This window comes from Microtus oregoni, unplaced genomic scaffold (genome assembly GCF_018167655.1).
Source record: "Microtus oregoni isolate MIOR12 unplaced genomic scaffold, Mior012 000005F_ref0000423, whole genome shotgun sequence".
Taxonomy (NCBI): Eukaryota; Metazoa; Chordata; class Mammalia; order Rodentia; family Cricetidae; genus Microtus; species Microtus oregoni.
In genome coordinates, this window is record NW_024543064.1 from 19808033 (window position 1) to 19821148 (window position 13116).

The 13116-nt window shown below is 53.0% G+C and overlaps 1 protein-coding gene across 2 annotated transcripts in view; it reads left to right on the top strand.

Annotated features, from left to right (window-relative positions):
* The window catches only part of Wdtc1 (WD and tetratricopeptide repeats 1), a 46828-nt gene extending 34317 nt beyond the window's left edge, over positions 1-12511 (top strand). The window contains exons 8-16 of one of the 2 annotated variants that reach the window (XM_041652382.1): positions 50-144; positions 684-799; positions 2566-2638; positions 3176-3281; positions 4159-4332; positions 7267-7502; positions 8260-8431; positions 9477-9669; positions 10619-12511. In XM_041652382.1, the coding sequence (XP_041508316.1) occupies positions 50-144; positions 684-799; positions 2566-2638; positions 3176-3281; positions 4159-4332; positions 7267-7502; positions 8260-8431; positions 9477-9669; positions 10619-10816 (1363 nt within the window). In that variant the 3' untranslated portion in view covers positions 10817-12511. Of the gene's footprint in view, positions 1-49; positions 145-683; positions 800-2565; positions 2639-3172; positions 3282-4158; positions 4333-7266; positions 7503-8259; positions 8432-9476; positions 9670-10618 lie in introns of both variants that reach the window. The other variant, XM_041652381.1, reaches the window with a different exon arrangement.
* The last annotated feature ends 605 nt before the right edge of the window (positions 12512-13116 follow it).

The following is a 13116-nucleotide window of genomic DNA, read 5'->3' on the forward strand; positions in this document are numbered from 1 at the left end:
AGCCAGGGACAGAGCTAGAGCTTTAACCTGCCTGATTTCCTTTCCTCAGAAAGAGCATGAAGCAGAGTCCTACTGCCGGCGTGCATACCTTCTGTGACCGGCAGAAGCCCCTTCCGGACGGTGCGGCACAGTATTATGTGGCAGGTAGGGCCCATCCTGGCTCTCAGCTAGACCGGGGCTCTTTCCGGGGACTGTCCATGGGGGCAGAGGGGAACAACAGAAAATTAAAAAACATGCCGGGCAATGGTGGCACATGTCTTTAATCCCAGCACTCGGGAGGCAGAGACCGGCGGATCTCTATGAGTTCAAGGTTAAGCCTGGTCTACAGAGTGAGTTCAAATACAGCCACGACTATTATCCAGAGAAACCCTGTCTCGAAAACTCAGTCATCATCATAGAACTCTAGAAGCTAAGGAAGGAGGTTCAAAATCACAACACTAATTTGGAATAACTAGTAAGCGTGAAGCCATTCTGGACTACATAGCGAGACCCTGCTTCACATACAGAATGACTCAATGAGGGAACACACATAAGTTGCTGGCCATTGCCTATACCAAGTACTCAACACTGTCTCTGCCTCCATGATGAAGTTGATTGCTAGCATTTTCAATTTGGCTGTCCCCTGCCTCTATAAGCGAATGTGGAAGTTTCATCTTAGAGAGTTATTGTATTCTTCATGACAGGTCACTTGCCGGTGAAGTTACCTGACTATAATAGCCGTCTGAGAGTGCTGGTTGCCACTTATGTGACCTTCAGCCCCAATGGCACAGAGCTGCTAGTCAACATGGGAGGAGAGCAGGTAGGCTCTACTGCCCGGTGAGACTCTCCACCAGCGTGCCGTGCCGTCTGTCGTAGCAGATAAAGCAATAGCTTCCTTGTAAATGGCATTGTGACATGTGAGGGTAACATGCAGATTACAGCAGAGTTACCCTAACCTAGTCTTTATTTTCCTCTTTTTAAGTGAACTAGACAGATAAGATATTTTGGATAAGAATGTAGGCTTTGATCCGCCTCATTTGGTCTGCCATGAGGAAGATGGCTCCTCAGGTAAAAGTGCTTGCTATTCGGAGCTGGAGAGATGGCTCAGCAGTTAAGAGCACTGGCTATTCTTCCAGGGTTTAATTCCCATCACCCACATTGCATCTCGCAACTATCTGTGACTCCAGTTCCTTATGCCAGTGTACATAAAATAAAAATAAAAAATATACTTACTGTTTAAGTACCCAGATAGAAGGAGAGAACCAACTCTCAAGTTACCTTCTGGGACTGGAAATGGTGGTGCACACACCTTTAATCCCAGCAGTTGGGAAACAGAAGTAGGCAGATCCTTGGGAGTTTAAGATGAGCTTGATCTTAAATCTTACATCTTGAGTCTCAGGCTAACCAGAACTACGGGAAACAAACAGGGGAAAAGTTGTCCTCTGACCTGCCCAGGCACTGTCACGTGCACGCTACATTCACACGTGCACCATACACTCAATTTTAACAAGAAGATGAAAGAGAACATACACCTGGAAATTGACAGACCATGGGTTAAGGATGTTACTTACTTGACGGAGTGCTTGCCTAGCATGCTCAAAACCCCAGTTTGATCCCTAGCACCACATAAACTGGGTAAACCAGGTATGGTGATATGTGCCCTGTCTGACTGGGCGGGGAAAAGAAGGAGAGAGAGAGATAATGGTGCTGGGCTAGGTGTGGTGGAACCCGCAGCCTCAGCATTCAGGAGGCTGCTGCGGGAGATAGAGACCTCAAGGCCAGCTTCAATTTCATAGGAAGACTTGCCCGGGGGATTGATATGCCCGTTCTCAAATGCCAACCTGTAACTTACTAGCTGTTTACAGTGACTTCAAGCAGTTGTCTATATTTTCCCTGAGCCTCAGTTTCCTCTCCTGCTGTTTTCTAGAAGCAGACAGGGAAGTGAGGCAGTGACCCATTGCAAAGCAAGGTGTAAATACACAGGAGAGGGGCTGGAGGATGGGTGAGCACTGGCCTGAGGGCGCATGAGGATGAGTGGAAGGCCTAGCGGAGGAGTCAGGGACCGCACACACCTACATGGTCTGAGTCCTGGCTATGCTGTCCTTTACGACCCTGGGGAAGTGTGAGATTCTGAGTCTCTGTTTCTTCATCTGCAGAAAGGATGATGATATTAATAGCCTCTTCAGTTAACTTTCTGGAGCAAGTCCATATAGAACATTTAGCAGAATTCTGGAACAAAATAAGCATTAAATAACACTCAGTAAGTATTAACAACAGATAATGTTTACTTCCTGAGGGAGGTAATTGGCAGTGTCGCTGTTAGGAGCTTTTTACTTTAGGATCTTATTTAAGAACGTGCTCCCAGTTAGTGACTTACTCCAACCAGGGCTCTGAGGACATCATCCAGCTACCCCGAGTCAAGGTTAGGAAGAGTTCCCTGCTTATGGTTCATTGCGGGGAGACCTGGCTAGCTCTGACTCCATGCTCAGTGTTCTCAGTGAGTTAAGGACCCTCGTCTTCAAGCTGCCAAGACCTGGCCAGTGCTTCAGCTACAGCTCACCTCATGGCCCCATCTCTTCACTCCAGGTTTATTTGTTTGATCTGACTTACAAGCAACGACCATATACCTTCCTCTTGCCTAGAAAATGCCACCCAGTGGGTAAGTTCTGCCCTTGGGGAACCTCTGCTGAGGTGGGTGGGATCTTGAGTACTGTCACCTGTGGAGAAGCCTCTGACCTGTGTCCGTGTACTGGAAAAGGAGCAGACTCCACAGTGACCTTGTGAGGATGATCACAAGAGGTCGGAGTGGTCTTCCCAAGGCTTTGTACCCCACCCCCAAGGAAGATGGCTTGGCTCTTAAGAATTTGAAATCGTTCGCCTTCTCATCCTGGCTAATAGATTTCTTTGGGTTACAGCTGATGCATACCACCCCACCCCCAACCCCTCCCTCCCTCCCCAGAGTCAGCAGTGGGAAATGTCAGATAGAAGCTATATCCTCTTTAGCCAGCAGAGGGCGCGCGGGCTTTTCTTTATACCATTGCCTGCCTGTCCTGATTTGCTTTCTGGGGCTGGGTTTGACCTGGGAGAACAGTCTCACAATGGAGCCATCAGATCCTATGATGGAAGCCAGAGGGATGCAGAGGAAGGAAGCCTCCTCCTGAGTTGTACTGTTGCTTTCTTTTCATCCTGCCAGAAGTCCAGAATGGCAAGATGCCTACCAACGGTGTGTCCAATGGCGTATCTAATGGCCTACACCTTCACAGCAATGGCTTCCGGCTGCCAGAAAGCAAGGGGTGTATCAGGTGAGGCCAGCTGACCTCTGTGGCCAATCCATGTCTTAGCTGTACCTTTTGGACAGGAGGGAGAAACATGTCCTGTAAACATCTCTTCTGGGGGCTGGAGAGATAGCTCAGCAGTCAGGAGCACTAGCTGCTCTTCCAGAAGACCAGGTTCCATTCCCAGAGCTACACAGCAGCTCACAATTGTCTATACCTCCATTTCCAAGAGATCCAGTGCCCTCTTCTGGCCTGTTCAGGCACTATACACACATGGTACACATTGATAAAGGCTAAACACCCATAACACAAAATTAAATCTCAACAAAAATTTATAACACATATACCCCTGCCTTCCAGAATCCAGATGTTAATCCCAGATGTTGGAGATTGGGCCAGAGAGGCTTCTCAGAGTGGCCAATGTTCCTGCTGCAGCTTCTATCTGGAGCCATTGAGCCTTCCCCCTCCCACATGGTCCTCCTGGTTATAGTATTTCCCATCCCAGAGCATATTCCTGCCTCAACTCTTCCCACCCCTCTCTTGGCCTCAGATGGTGGAATTTTCTAGTCCCTGAGAAGAACCGAACTCTCCATAGAGAGTCATGGGAAGAAGTAGGATGGTCTAGGGTTAATTCAGGTAATATCAGTGGCTGGCACCTAAGCCCAAGCATTTGGTTAGTGATTGCTGTATGCCTGTCCAGGCATCCTTACTCCTGCCTCCTTTATACTGGCTCACAGTATTTGGATTGTACACATTTTCTCTCCTGGTAATAGGTAGGAATCTCAAAGTGAGAGCGGCCTTTTCTGGATAGCAGTGAGATCCTAGGGTCCACAGAACTATGCATGGCCCTTGGATAGCGCTACTAACCTTTAACTGGTCTGGCTTAGCTCTCGTCCCCTTGCAGCCCCCAGGTGGAGCTGCCCCCATACCTGGAACGCGTGAAGCAGCAAGCCAATGAAGCCTTCGCCTGCCAGCAGTGGACCCAGGCCATTCAGCTGTACAGCAAGGCTGTGCAAAAGGCCCCTCACAATGCCATGCTCTATGGGAACCGAGCTGCTGCCTACATGAAACGCAAGTGGTGAGTGGGCACCGCAAAGGGACCTGGGTCAGAACGAGGACTGAGCAAGCGGACCATGGAACCAAATTGCTAAGGCAACCAGAGAAGGTGGCATCGGCAGCCTGCTGCCTCTTGGGGCTCCTTGAATGTAGGCCACTCCTTCCCATCTCTAAGGCTGAAGGTAGCCGGGTCCATATTTTAAGCACCAAGAGATTAGTGGTCGTGTTCACAGGAAATTCAGTGCTTTGTTACAGCCTGTGAATGAAGTGGGGCTTGAGACATTGTTGATACTGATTACTAGAGAATCTGGCCTTGAAAGAACAATGGAATCTCGGTAGATGCAACTGAGGAGCTTGGTGAACTCAGTTTGTATCCTCAAACATGATTCTGCAGCTAAATGGTTCTGCATTTGTTTTCTGTTCTTGTAGCCACTCACTGGACCAAGTACAGACTAGACCTAGAGATCGGAAGTCAAGTATAGATTGTGTTGGGTTACACTGGCTGGAGGTAAAGGGGTAGGACCGTAGCCTAAGAAGCCCCTCAGACCATCAGGGCTTCAGTCCTGCCTATAGTACCGTCAGACAAGCAGACATGCAGACCCCATCCCCCAGCCAGGGCCAAGACTAGAGATGGATAGAGCTGGGCCCACAGCCATTTCTGCTCCGTCTGGCATCCGTCGGCTCTGCCCAGACAGACAGGCCAGCTGGTGTGCCATCGTCTGGCTGAAACTAGGCAGGCCTGGGGAAGCTTAAGAAACCCACCCAAGTCAGCAGGATGGGGGCGGGGAAGATGCCGCACACACAGAAGTCAGCTTAAGCATCAGGAGTTCCCCCAGGCATCGAGTGGCACCCAAATTCAAAAGGACTCTTTGGGGATATCTGAGGTGTGTCGCCGCTCTGTTCCAATGGTTGGGTAGGACGTGGCGGCCCTCATCTCAACGTGACCAGGACGTTCACGTGCTTCAGGTCGGTATTTTTGCTGAGAAAAGTTGGTGGTTTCCTCATTCACAGCTTTTTTCTGAGCTCCTACTATGTGCTAGGTACTGGGCAAACAGTTCTGTCACTCTGAGTCTCTGTGCCCTGGAGTGCCCAGCTGCTGGACAAGGATAAAGTCTGACATAGTTCAGCATGAAAGCTATGAAAGATGCAGGAGGCAGCAGGGCAGGTAAAGTGCTGTGGGCATCAAGAGGAGTGGAGTCGCCTCAGCTCAGGATCAGGGAAGCCTCAGAAAGATGTGGTGTCTGAATGGGCTCCAAGTGTGGGCAGCTTACACAAGGAGATGAGGGGGAGGAGAGGACTGTGGGGAAGGACATTGCAGGGAGATGAAATGGTGTGAACAAAGGCGTGGGGGCGGGGGACCGACTGAAGAGCCTGCTTCAGAACAGCAAATCCATTTGGCTGGAGGAGAGGGTTCTGGAAAGGACTGGCAGGGGATGAGTCTGTGAGGTAGCCTGGGGCTTGCCTGGAAAGGGCTTGGAATGCAGAGGGTGGCGTTTGGCCTTGATTCAGTGTGTGCCGGGCAGCTACTGGAGAGATTGAGCAGGGATGTGCAGAGGGCTGTCTTTTCAGGGAGATTGATCTGCCGTGCATCTAGGATGGGTGAGCCCTGGGGCCAGCCTGCTCTTTTTTTCTCATCCCCACATGCCTGCCAGTGACCCTAAGAATGTCACATTCTGTCCCAGGCCAGTCTCCCCAGAGCTGCCATCTGCTCCTGGAAGCAGACCACCCTCTGGCTTCTGGCTGGTCTCTGCTCTGGCTCTTGCTAGGAGCTCAGAAGGGGCACCTTGCAGGCAGTAATTGGGTTTCCAAACAACGCCTGCTCCTTCGTCACAGCCTCTCATTCTGACGCAGCGCTCACCATCAAAGCAACTGTTTCCTGCCTGCCCCACATTGCTGGTCCCAGTGGCTGCTCCGAGGGCTGAGTGTTCCTTCTGGAGACCTGGCAGGAGCAGGGTCAGGAGGCATCATCTAGGACAGGCTGACTGGAGCCGCACAGGAATACTGTGAACTGTGCCCTTGGTGGAGGGCTTCAGAGTAGGCCCAGCCCAGCCCAGTGGCGGGGTGGGCAGGGGGAAGGCTTTCTTCCTCAGCACTGAAAAAAAACAAATACATGTTTCTAAAGGGGAAAGTGGTCCTTGCTGCTGCTTGGCTCTACAGATGAGAGGCAAAGGTGTGTTTCTGGCAACTGGGGAGGCATGCCTCCTTGTCGTGGCTCAACATAGGAAAACAAGGGTTTCTCCCTTTACCCCCTCCAAAAAAAAGCGTCTCCCCTACCCTTTATCCATACTTTTTCATTGGAGAAATGAGTAGAGAGGATTTGGAACTCCTGGTGTGCACAGCCCCCTCCCCATCAGCTTCCAGAGAGCTGACTTTGCCAGACAGGCCCCATCCTCCAGCCCCAGGAGGTGGAGGCCACAGCTGCTGCAGATCAGTCAGCCAGGACAGAGGGGGGTCTGGCTGAGGGCTCGCTGCCTGCTGGTCAGACCCTGAGCCCCAGGCCTTGCACTTCTGGCTTCTCCTGACCATAGAACTGTCCTTGAGGGCCCCCTGCCTTGGACATAGCTTTGAAGGCCAGCAGGGGGATTTGAGGAGGTGGATGAAGGAAAAGAGAAGGAGGGCTTGGGGAGTCTGAGGTGGGCAAGATGCCAGGCCTTCTGCTGCAGAGCTGCGGGTGCCTGAGGTGAGCCATGCACAGTTGCCGTCTGTGCCCAGCAGAGGGCAGCCCGACACTGCTTTTTACTGTCTTAAACCTCAGGGTTCCTGGCTTGCTCCTTAGCTTGCTCCATCTCCCAGGGAGGGAGAGCCAGGCTAAGCCAATGCTTCCAAGGTTTCTGTCTCCTCACCCTGAAGTGTGTTAGAGGTGAGCTAGAAGTAGCCAAAGAAAATGGAGACTGAGTGGGAACCTTGTGTTGGCTGTGTGGCCTCACCTCTAATCTATATTCCTCTACCTTCCCAGGGATGGCGACCACTATGATGCCCTCCGGGACTGCCTCAAGGCCATCTCCTTGAACCCTTGCCACCTGAAGGCACACTTCCGTCTGGCCCGGTGCCTCTTTGAACTGAAGTATGTGGCTGAGGCTCTGGAGTGCCTGGATGACTTCAAAGGGAAGTTCCCAGAGCAGGCCCACAGTAGTGCTTGTGACGCACTGGGTCGGGACATCACAGCTGCCCTCTTCTCCAAAAGCGATGGTGGTGAGTGCGGAGCAGAGCGTGCTGTGGATTACCTGCTTGGGGCTACATGATGCGGGTAGGGCCTGGCTCTGCCATCAGATCCCCCGTGGCCTAAGAGAGCCTGCTGACCCCTGAAACTCACTTTCCACACCTGAAGAGGGGGATGGATGGTCAGCACCTCCCCTTGAAAGCCTCTGCTGAGGGTAGTGAGAGCACTCACAACACCAGGTACCGAAATCATCTGAGCCCAGTCAGGCCTTCCCACCTGTTCCCAGGCGGGGTCTTGGCAGCTCACTGGGCTGAGAAAGATGAGTGCTGTTTGTTGTCTTTGTTGTAGTCTGTGCAAGTGTGGCAGGCATGGTGTCAAGGACAGTGGAAATGCCTTCGTTCCCCACTCAGCTCTACTAGGTAGAACTGTGTGGCCACAGATATGGCGCAGCCCCCAGACCAGTGTCATCTGCAAAGGGCCCCAAAGCCTGCCTGGTTCCTCTCGCCAGAGTGTAGGGAGAGCTGGGTCATGGTGATGTGGGCCATAAACACGGAAAATGGACTCACTGGGGCAATATCTAGCATGGAGTTTGTCCTTTCGGTGAATGCTCTTCAAGTGGGAAGCGTGACACATATCCATCCCTACGGCCTTCTCTCAGTTTGCAGAGTGCGGGTGCAGGCCGACAGCCTTATGTTGCCAGTACTAGGCTGCAGACCACTCAGAGCTAGAGAGGGAGCAATGAGGAACCCGGGGGGGAGCATCTCACCTCTGCTCGATTTCTTCCCCTAGAGGAGAAGAAGGCAGCTGGCGGTGGTCCAGTTCGCCTTCGGAGCACAAGTCGCAAGGACTCCATCTCGGAAGACGAAATGGTGCTACGGGAACGGAGCTACGACTATCAGTTCCGCTACTGTGGCCACTGCAACACCACCACAGACATCAAGGAGGCGAATTTCTTTGGCAGGTCTGAGGCCCTGAACAGGAGGAGGGTGCATATCACAATTGGCAGCAGGAGTTGGTGGGGTGGGGCCACACGGGAGGTGTAGACTTTGTGGGCCACTCACTGCTTTGCTCCGCCTCTGTCCCCTTGGGTACCTCTGTCTCTTGGTCTATTCATGAAGCCAGCCGGGAGCCATAATGGACTGGTCTGAGTACAGCATCCAACGCTGTACCTGGAGCAGTCTCCTCCACCCTCCCCACTCTGCCTAGCATCCCAGAGTTTGCCTGTTTGCTTTAGCTGGACACTTAGAGCTTTCTTTGCCACTGAAAGGGGAAGCGAGGACTATGAGAGGCTGGGCACCTCAGACCATTGTGCTCAGGACCGTGCCCTAGGTCCTGAGGGGCAGAGCACCCACCCCAATCCCCATCCTTCCTTTGTTTATACCCTCTGGGTGGATAAGACACATGGACATAGATCAAGAGAGTCTCCACCAAGACCCCTCTAAATGTCAGCAGTAGGTATGGGCCGTGTTGTGGATGTACCGCAGGATTTGGTAGTTTCAGATCGCTGATGGAGAGCTTAGCTAGATGAGGATGTTCTTAGAGACTAAGATAGATACAAGAGTTGATCCTACACCAAGGATGTAGTGATGTACCATGGGACACTGCAGCACCATCTTGGAGGGACCCAGAGAGTCGCTGATGTTAGATTTTTTTTGTTTTGTTTTGTTTTTCAAGATGGATTTTTCTGTGTAGCCCTAGCTGTCCTGGAACTCTCTTTGTAGACCAGGCTGGCCTCGAACACACAGAGATCTGCCTGCCTCTGGCTCCTGAGTGCTGGGATTAAAGGCGTGTGCACCACCGCCTGACTGATGTTGGGTTTTAATACAGTACTGACTAGTACCTGCAGTGTCGAAGGAAGAACCCCATTTGCTTGGTAGGGTTCTGAGTCAAGGGTTCTGAATATGAGGACCTGAGTGGTCCCAGGCTTCATCCTTTTCCTCAAGCCTTTACTTGAGACTTTAGGGGAGTCTCCCACCTGACCTCCCTGCCCTTTTGTCCCCTGCCAGCAATGCTCAGTACATCGTCAGTGGCTCTGACGATGGCTCCTTCTTCGTCTGGGAAAAGGAGACCACCAACCTAGTCCGAGTGCTCCAGGGGGATGAGTCCATTGTGAACTGCTTGCAGCCGCACCCCAGCTATTGCTTCCTGGCCACCAGTGGCATCGACCCTGTTGTGCGACTGTGGAACCCGCGGCCAGAGGTGAGAACACAAGCAGGGTAGCCAAAGCCAGACAAGAAACATAGGGACTGTGTTTAGAGCCTCTTGGCTGAGCTTCAGTGCTGGGGAAGTGAATAAACCACACAGGCTAAAGCTTCTGGGGAGGTGGGAGCCCCGGGCCCAGGAAGCCCTCAATGCAGTGGGTATTTCTGGGGTGAGCCTGGCTTCTGTACTCTTGGGACTATCCTTGAGCTAGCCATGAAGGTGAAAGGAGCATCCACCAAGAACAGGGGTGCAGGAAGGAAGACAGATCAGCCCCTCATGGGATGCCTCGGGCTCCCCACAGGCCTTTCCCTTCCTGTGCAACTGATGTATCTACCCAAAAGCTGGTTTATGGGCTGACTCAAGTCCCAGCGAGGTCCACAGACCTTGGAGTCTGATAACCTTAAGTCTGAGCTCTACCCTTCTTGCTCACCCCGGGGGTGATGCAACTCCAGAGGATGCTGTGAGGGCAGTCTTGTACACAGAACTCTTAGGCCAGTGTGGCCTCTGCTCTCAGTGCAGCTGGCAGACTGGAGTGCCCAAGGTAGATCTGATCAGAACTGACTTGCTGTGAATTATAGAAGGGGGCCCCATAGGACCCTTCCGTGAGAGAGCAAAGATAAGGGGCTGTTAGGGGTAGGGGACTGCATCTGGTCCCCAACCCAACACATGTGCTCTCTCTCCACACACACACACACACACACACACACACACACACACACACGGATGGGAGGCATCCCCCCCAACATGTGTTCCTCCTCCCATGTGTTTTACCTTCCGTGCCCCATAGATGCTCTAGTGTGATCTCTCAGATACTCTGAAGTGGGTATTTCCTCTTACATCCTAGTATGTGTTCTCCCCAGCCCCTGTGCATATGCCACAGGACATGCGCCTCCCTCGAATCCTGCTGGCCCTCCCTGAGCCCACTACAACTGCCTTTTCTTGACAGAGTGAAGATCTCACAGGCCGAGTTGTGGAGGATATGGAGGGTGCCTCTCAGGCCAACCAGCGGCGCATGAATGCCAACCCCTTGGAGGCAATGCTGCTGGACATGGGCTATCGGATCACAGGCCTAAGCAGTGGGGGTGCTGGAGCCTCTGATGACGAGGACAACTCCGAGGGCCAGGTGCAGTGCCGGCCCAGCTAGATGCTCCCAGCCCAGTCCCCAGCCTTGTGCAGGAGATCAGAGGGCTGGGTTCTGTTTTGGTTTGTCTTCCCACCCCCATTTTTCATTTCCCCTGTTTTGTTTGTTAGTTTGGCATTGTGGGTGGGGATTGCTGCAACTTGCTGGCTTTCAGACTCTTGGGCTGATTGTCCTTGACTGTCCCCAGCCCTGAGCAGAAAGGCAGGAGGGGAAGCCTCTCTGTCTGCCCTCAACTCCTGCTTCTGTGTCTCTGGAAGACTCTTGGCCCTTCTCAACCCCTTCTGCCTCCAGTGGGGAGGCAGGAGCTGAAGTTGTCTTCAAGGACTGCCCTGCCCTTCAGTTGCAGCAGAGAGGGAGTGGAACTCCCCGCTGGCAAAGGCTTGCCTTGGCCTGCTGCCACTCCTGCTCCCTGCCTACAGGGCTAGCTCCCCTGTGGTCTTTCTGGAAGGTCCCTTCACAGCCACCAGTGTCAGGGTGAAAGCACAGGAGGGATGGGAGCCCTGGCGTGGCAAGGTCAGGCCACCTGCCCTGGTGGCAGGGGAGCTTCCTCATCCCCTCCTGGCCTGTTCCCCTAGGCTGTCTTGGGGGCTTTGCCTTTCCTATGATGTGGCAGGAGGTGGGACACCTCATCCCACCCACCTGCCCATGCAAGTACTTCTGCGCCATGGCCACTCTCCTGGGGCGCTTCTCGGCCTCACTGTGACCTTTCTGCCAGAGCTCCCAGCCAGGCCTTCTCTGCTGAGGTGGCGCTACCTAAGGACCCTTCCTGCCTTCTCCGCCCTCCTTCCCACCCGAGTGCTGAGCCGCCACAAAGACCAAAGAAGTGATGGCTTCTCTCTGTCCCTGCTGCTCTGGGGGAGGGGTGGGAAAGTCCCTAGCTCAGCCATCCCTCCTCAGCAGCCCCCAAGCTTTACACTGGACACAGCACCACCCCACCACCAAGCCTCCCTTCCCCTCCTGTCCCCACCCCATGGCTCCTGTTCTCTAGGTGGGAGTTGGTTCATCCCTGCCTCCTCCGGCCCTGTGAGCTTCTTCTGGGCTGCAGCCCTCCAGCTGCAGCCTCTGGGGAGAAGCAGCCTCCCTTCCCTCCCCTCCTCCCTCCCTCGCCCCTGTCTCTGCCAGGTGCCTCCTCTCAGTCAAGCTTCTGAGCGGCCTGGAGACAGGAGGGCCATGCTAAAAGCTTTTTCACAGTTTTAAGAAGACTGGGGGGGGGGGGGGGGGAGTGAGGCTAGTGGTGGGGGGTCTGGCACCATCTCATTGCTTTAATCTCAGCGACACAGGTGGCAGCTTCTCCCCCTTCCTGCCCACCCCAGGCCCTCTTCCCACCCCTCTCTTGTAGCTTGGTAATGAAGTGTGTTTATTGGTGAAGGAGCCAGCAGCTGCTGCTGCTCCTGCTGGGGGACTTGCTCCCCTGTCTCCTCCTCATGACCTTTCTCAAGCCAGGGAGGGGGAGAGGGAGTGTTGGGCTAGGCCATGGGGCACAAGAACTGGCCAGGGTCCCTTTGCTTTCCTGTGTTCAAGCCACCTGCCATTTCCTCCCTCCACTCCTCCTGTCTCCCACCCACCTGCCTAGCCTGGGCCCTGCAGTGTGGAGACACATAAGCCTTACTGTCCTCTGGGGGCAGGAGCCGAGCCTTTTTGTTGCTCTGCTCCCAGGAGAGTGAGGGTGACGCAATTGATTAAAACCATTTTGTTCTAGTTGTGACTAGTGGCATTTGTTGGGATACACGTGGGTCTTGAGTCCCTCCTCCATAGCTCTCTCACCGGAGCAGCCACACCTCTGCAGAAGGAAACCTGCCTTGTGAGGGTCATCACCGAACAGCAGCCACTCAGCCCAGCAGGCCGAGCCCAGAGGGAGGGCTGTGGTTTGGCAGTAATCAGCTTTTCCTCTCTGACTTTCTCCCTGTGAAATGAGGGATTTCTCAGATTCTTTAAACTAGAACCAAATCAGAAATACACATTCTGCCCTAGGATCCCAAAGGCACGTCTTTCTTGTATGTGTATTCCAGGGAGCGAATGTTGCACACGGTGTTACCCTGCTACATGCTGTGTGTTCTGCGTGTGTCCTTTGCTCTAAATGGATTTCGGCATCCACAGTTTTTTTTCCTGTGTCCTAGATTTGGTGATTTCTTAAACCAGAAGATTCTAGAATTTCTTAGCTCACAGCCTTATCACAACAGTAATTTTCCATGGAGCCCCCACCCCAAGAAAAACGGCTGAGATCAGTGTATTAAGTCTGTATGCCAAATCATTTAGAGTTTTCATTTCCTAGCAAATTAGCTATATTTATTTTATTTTATTTT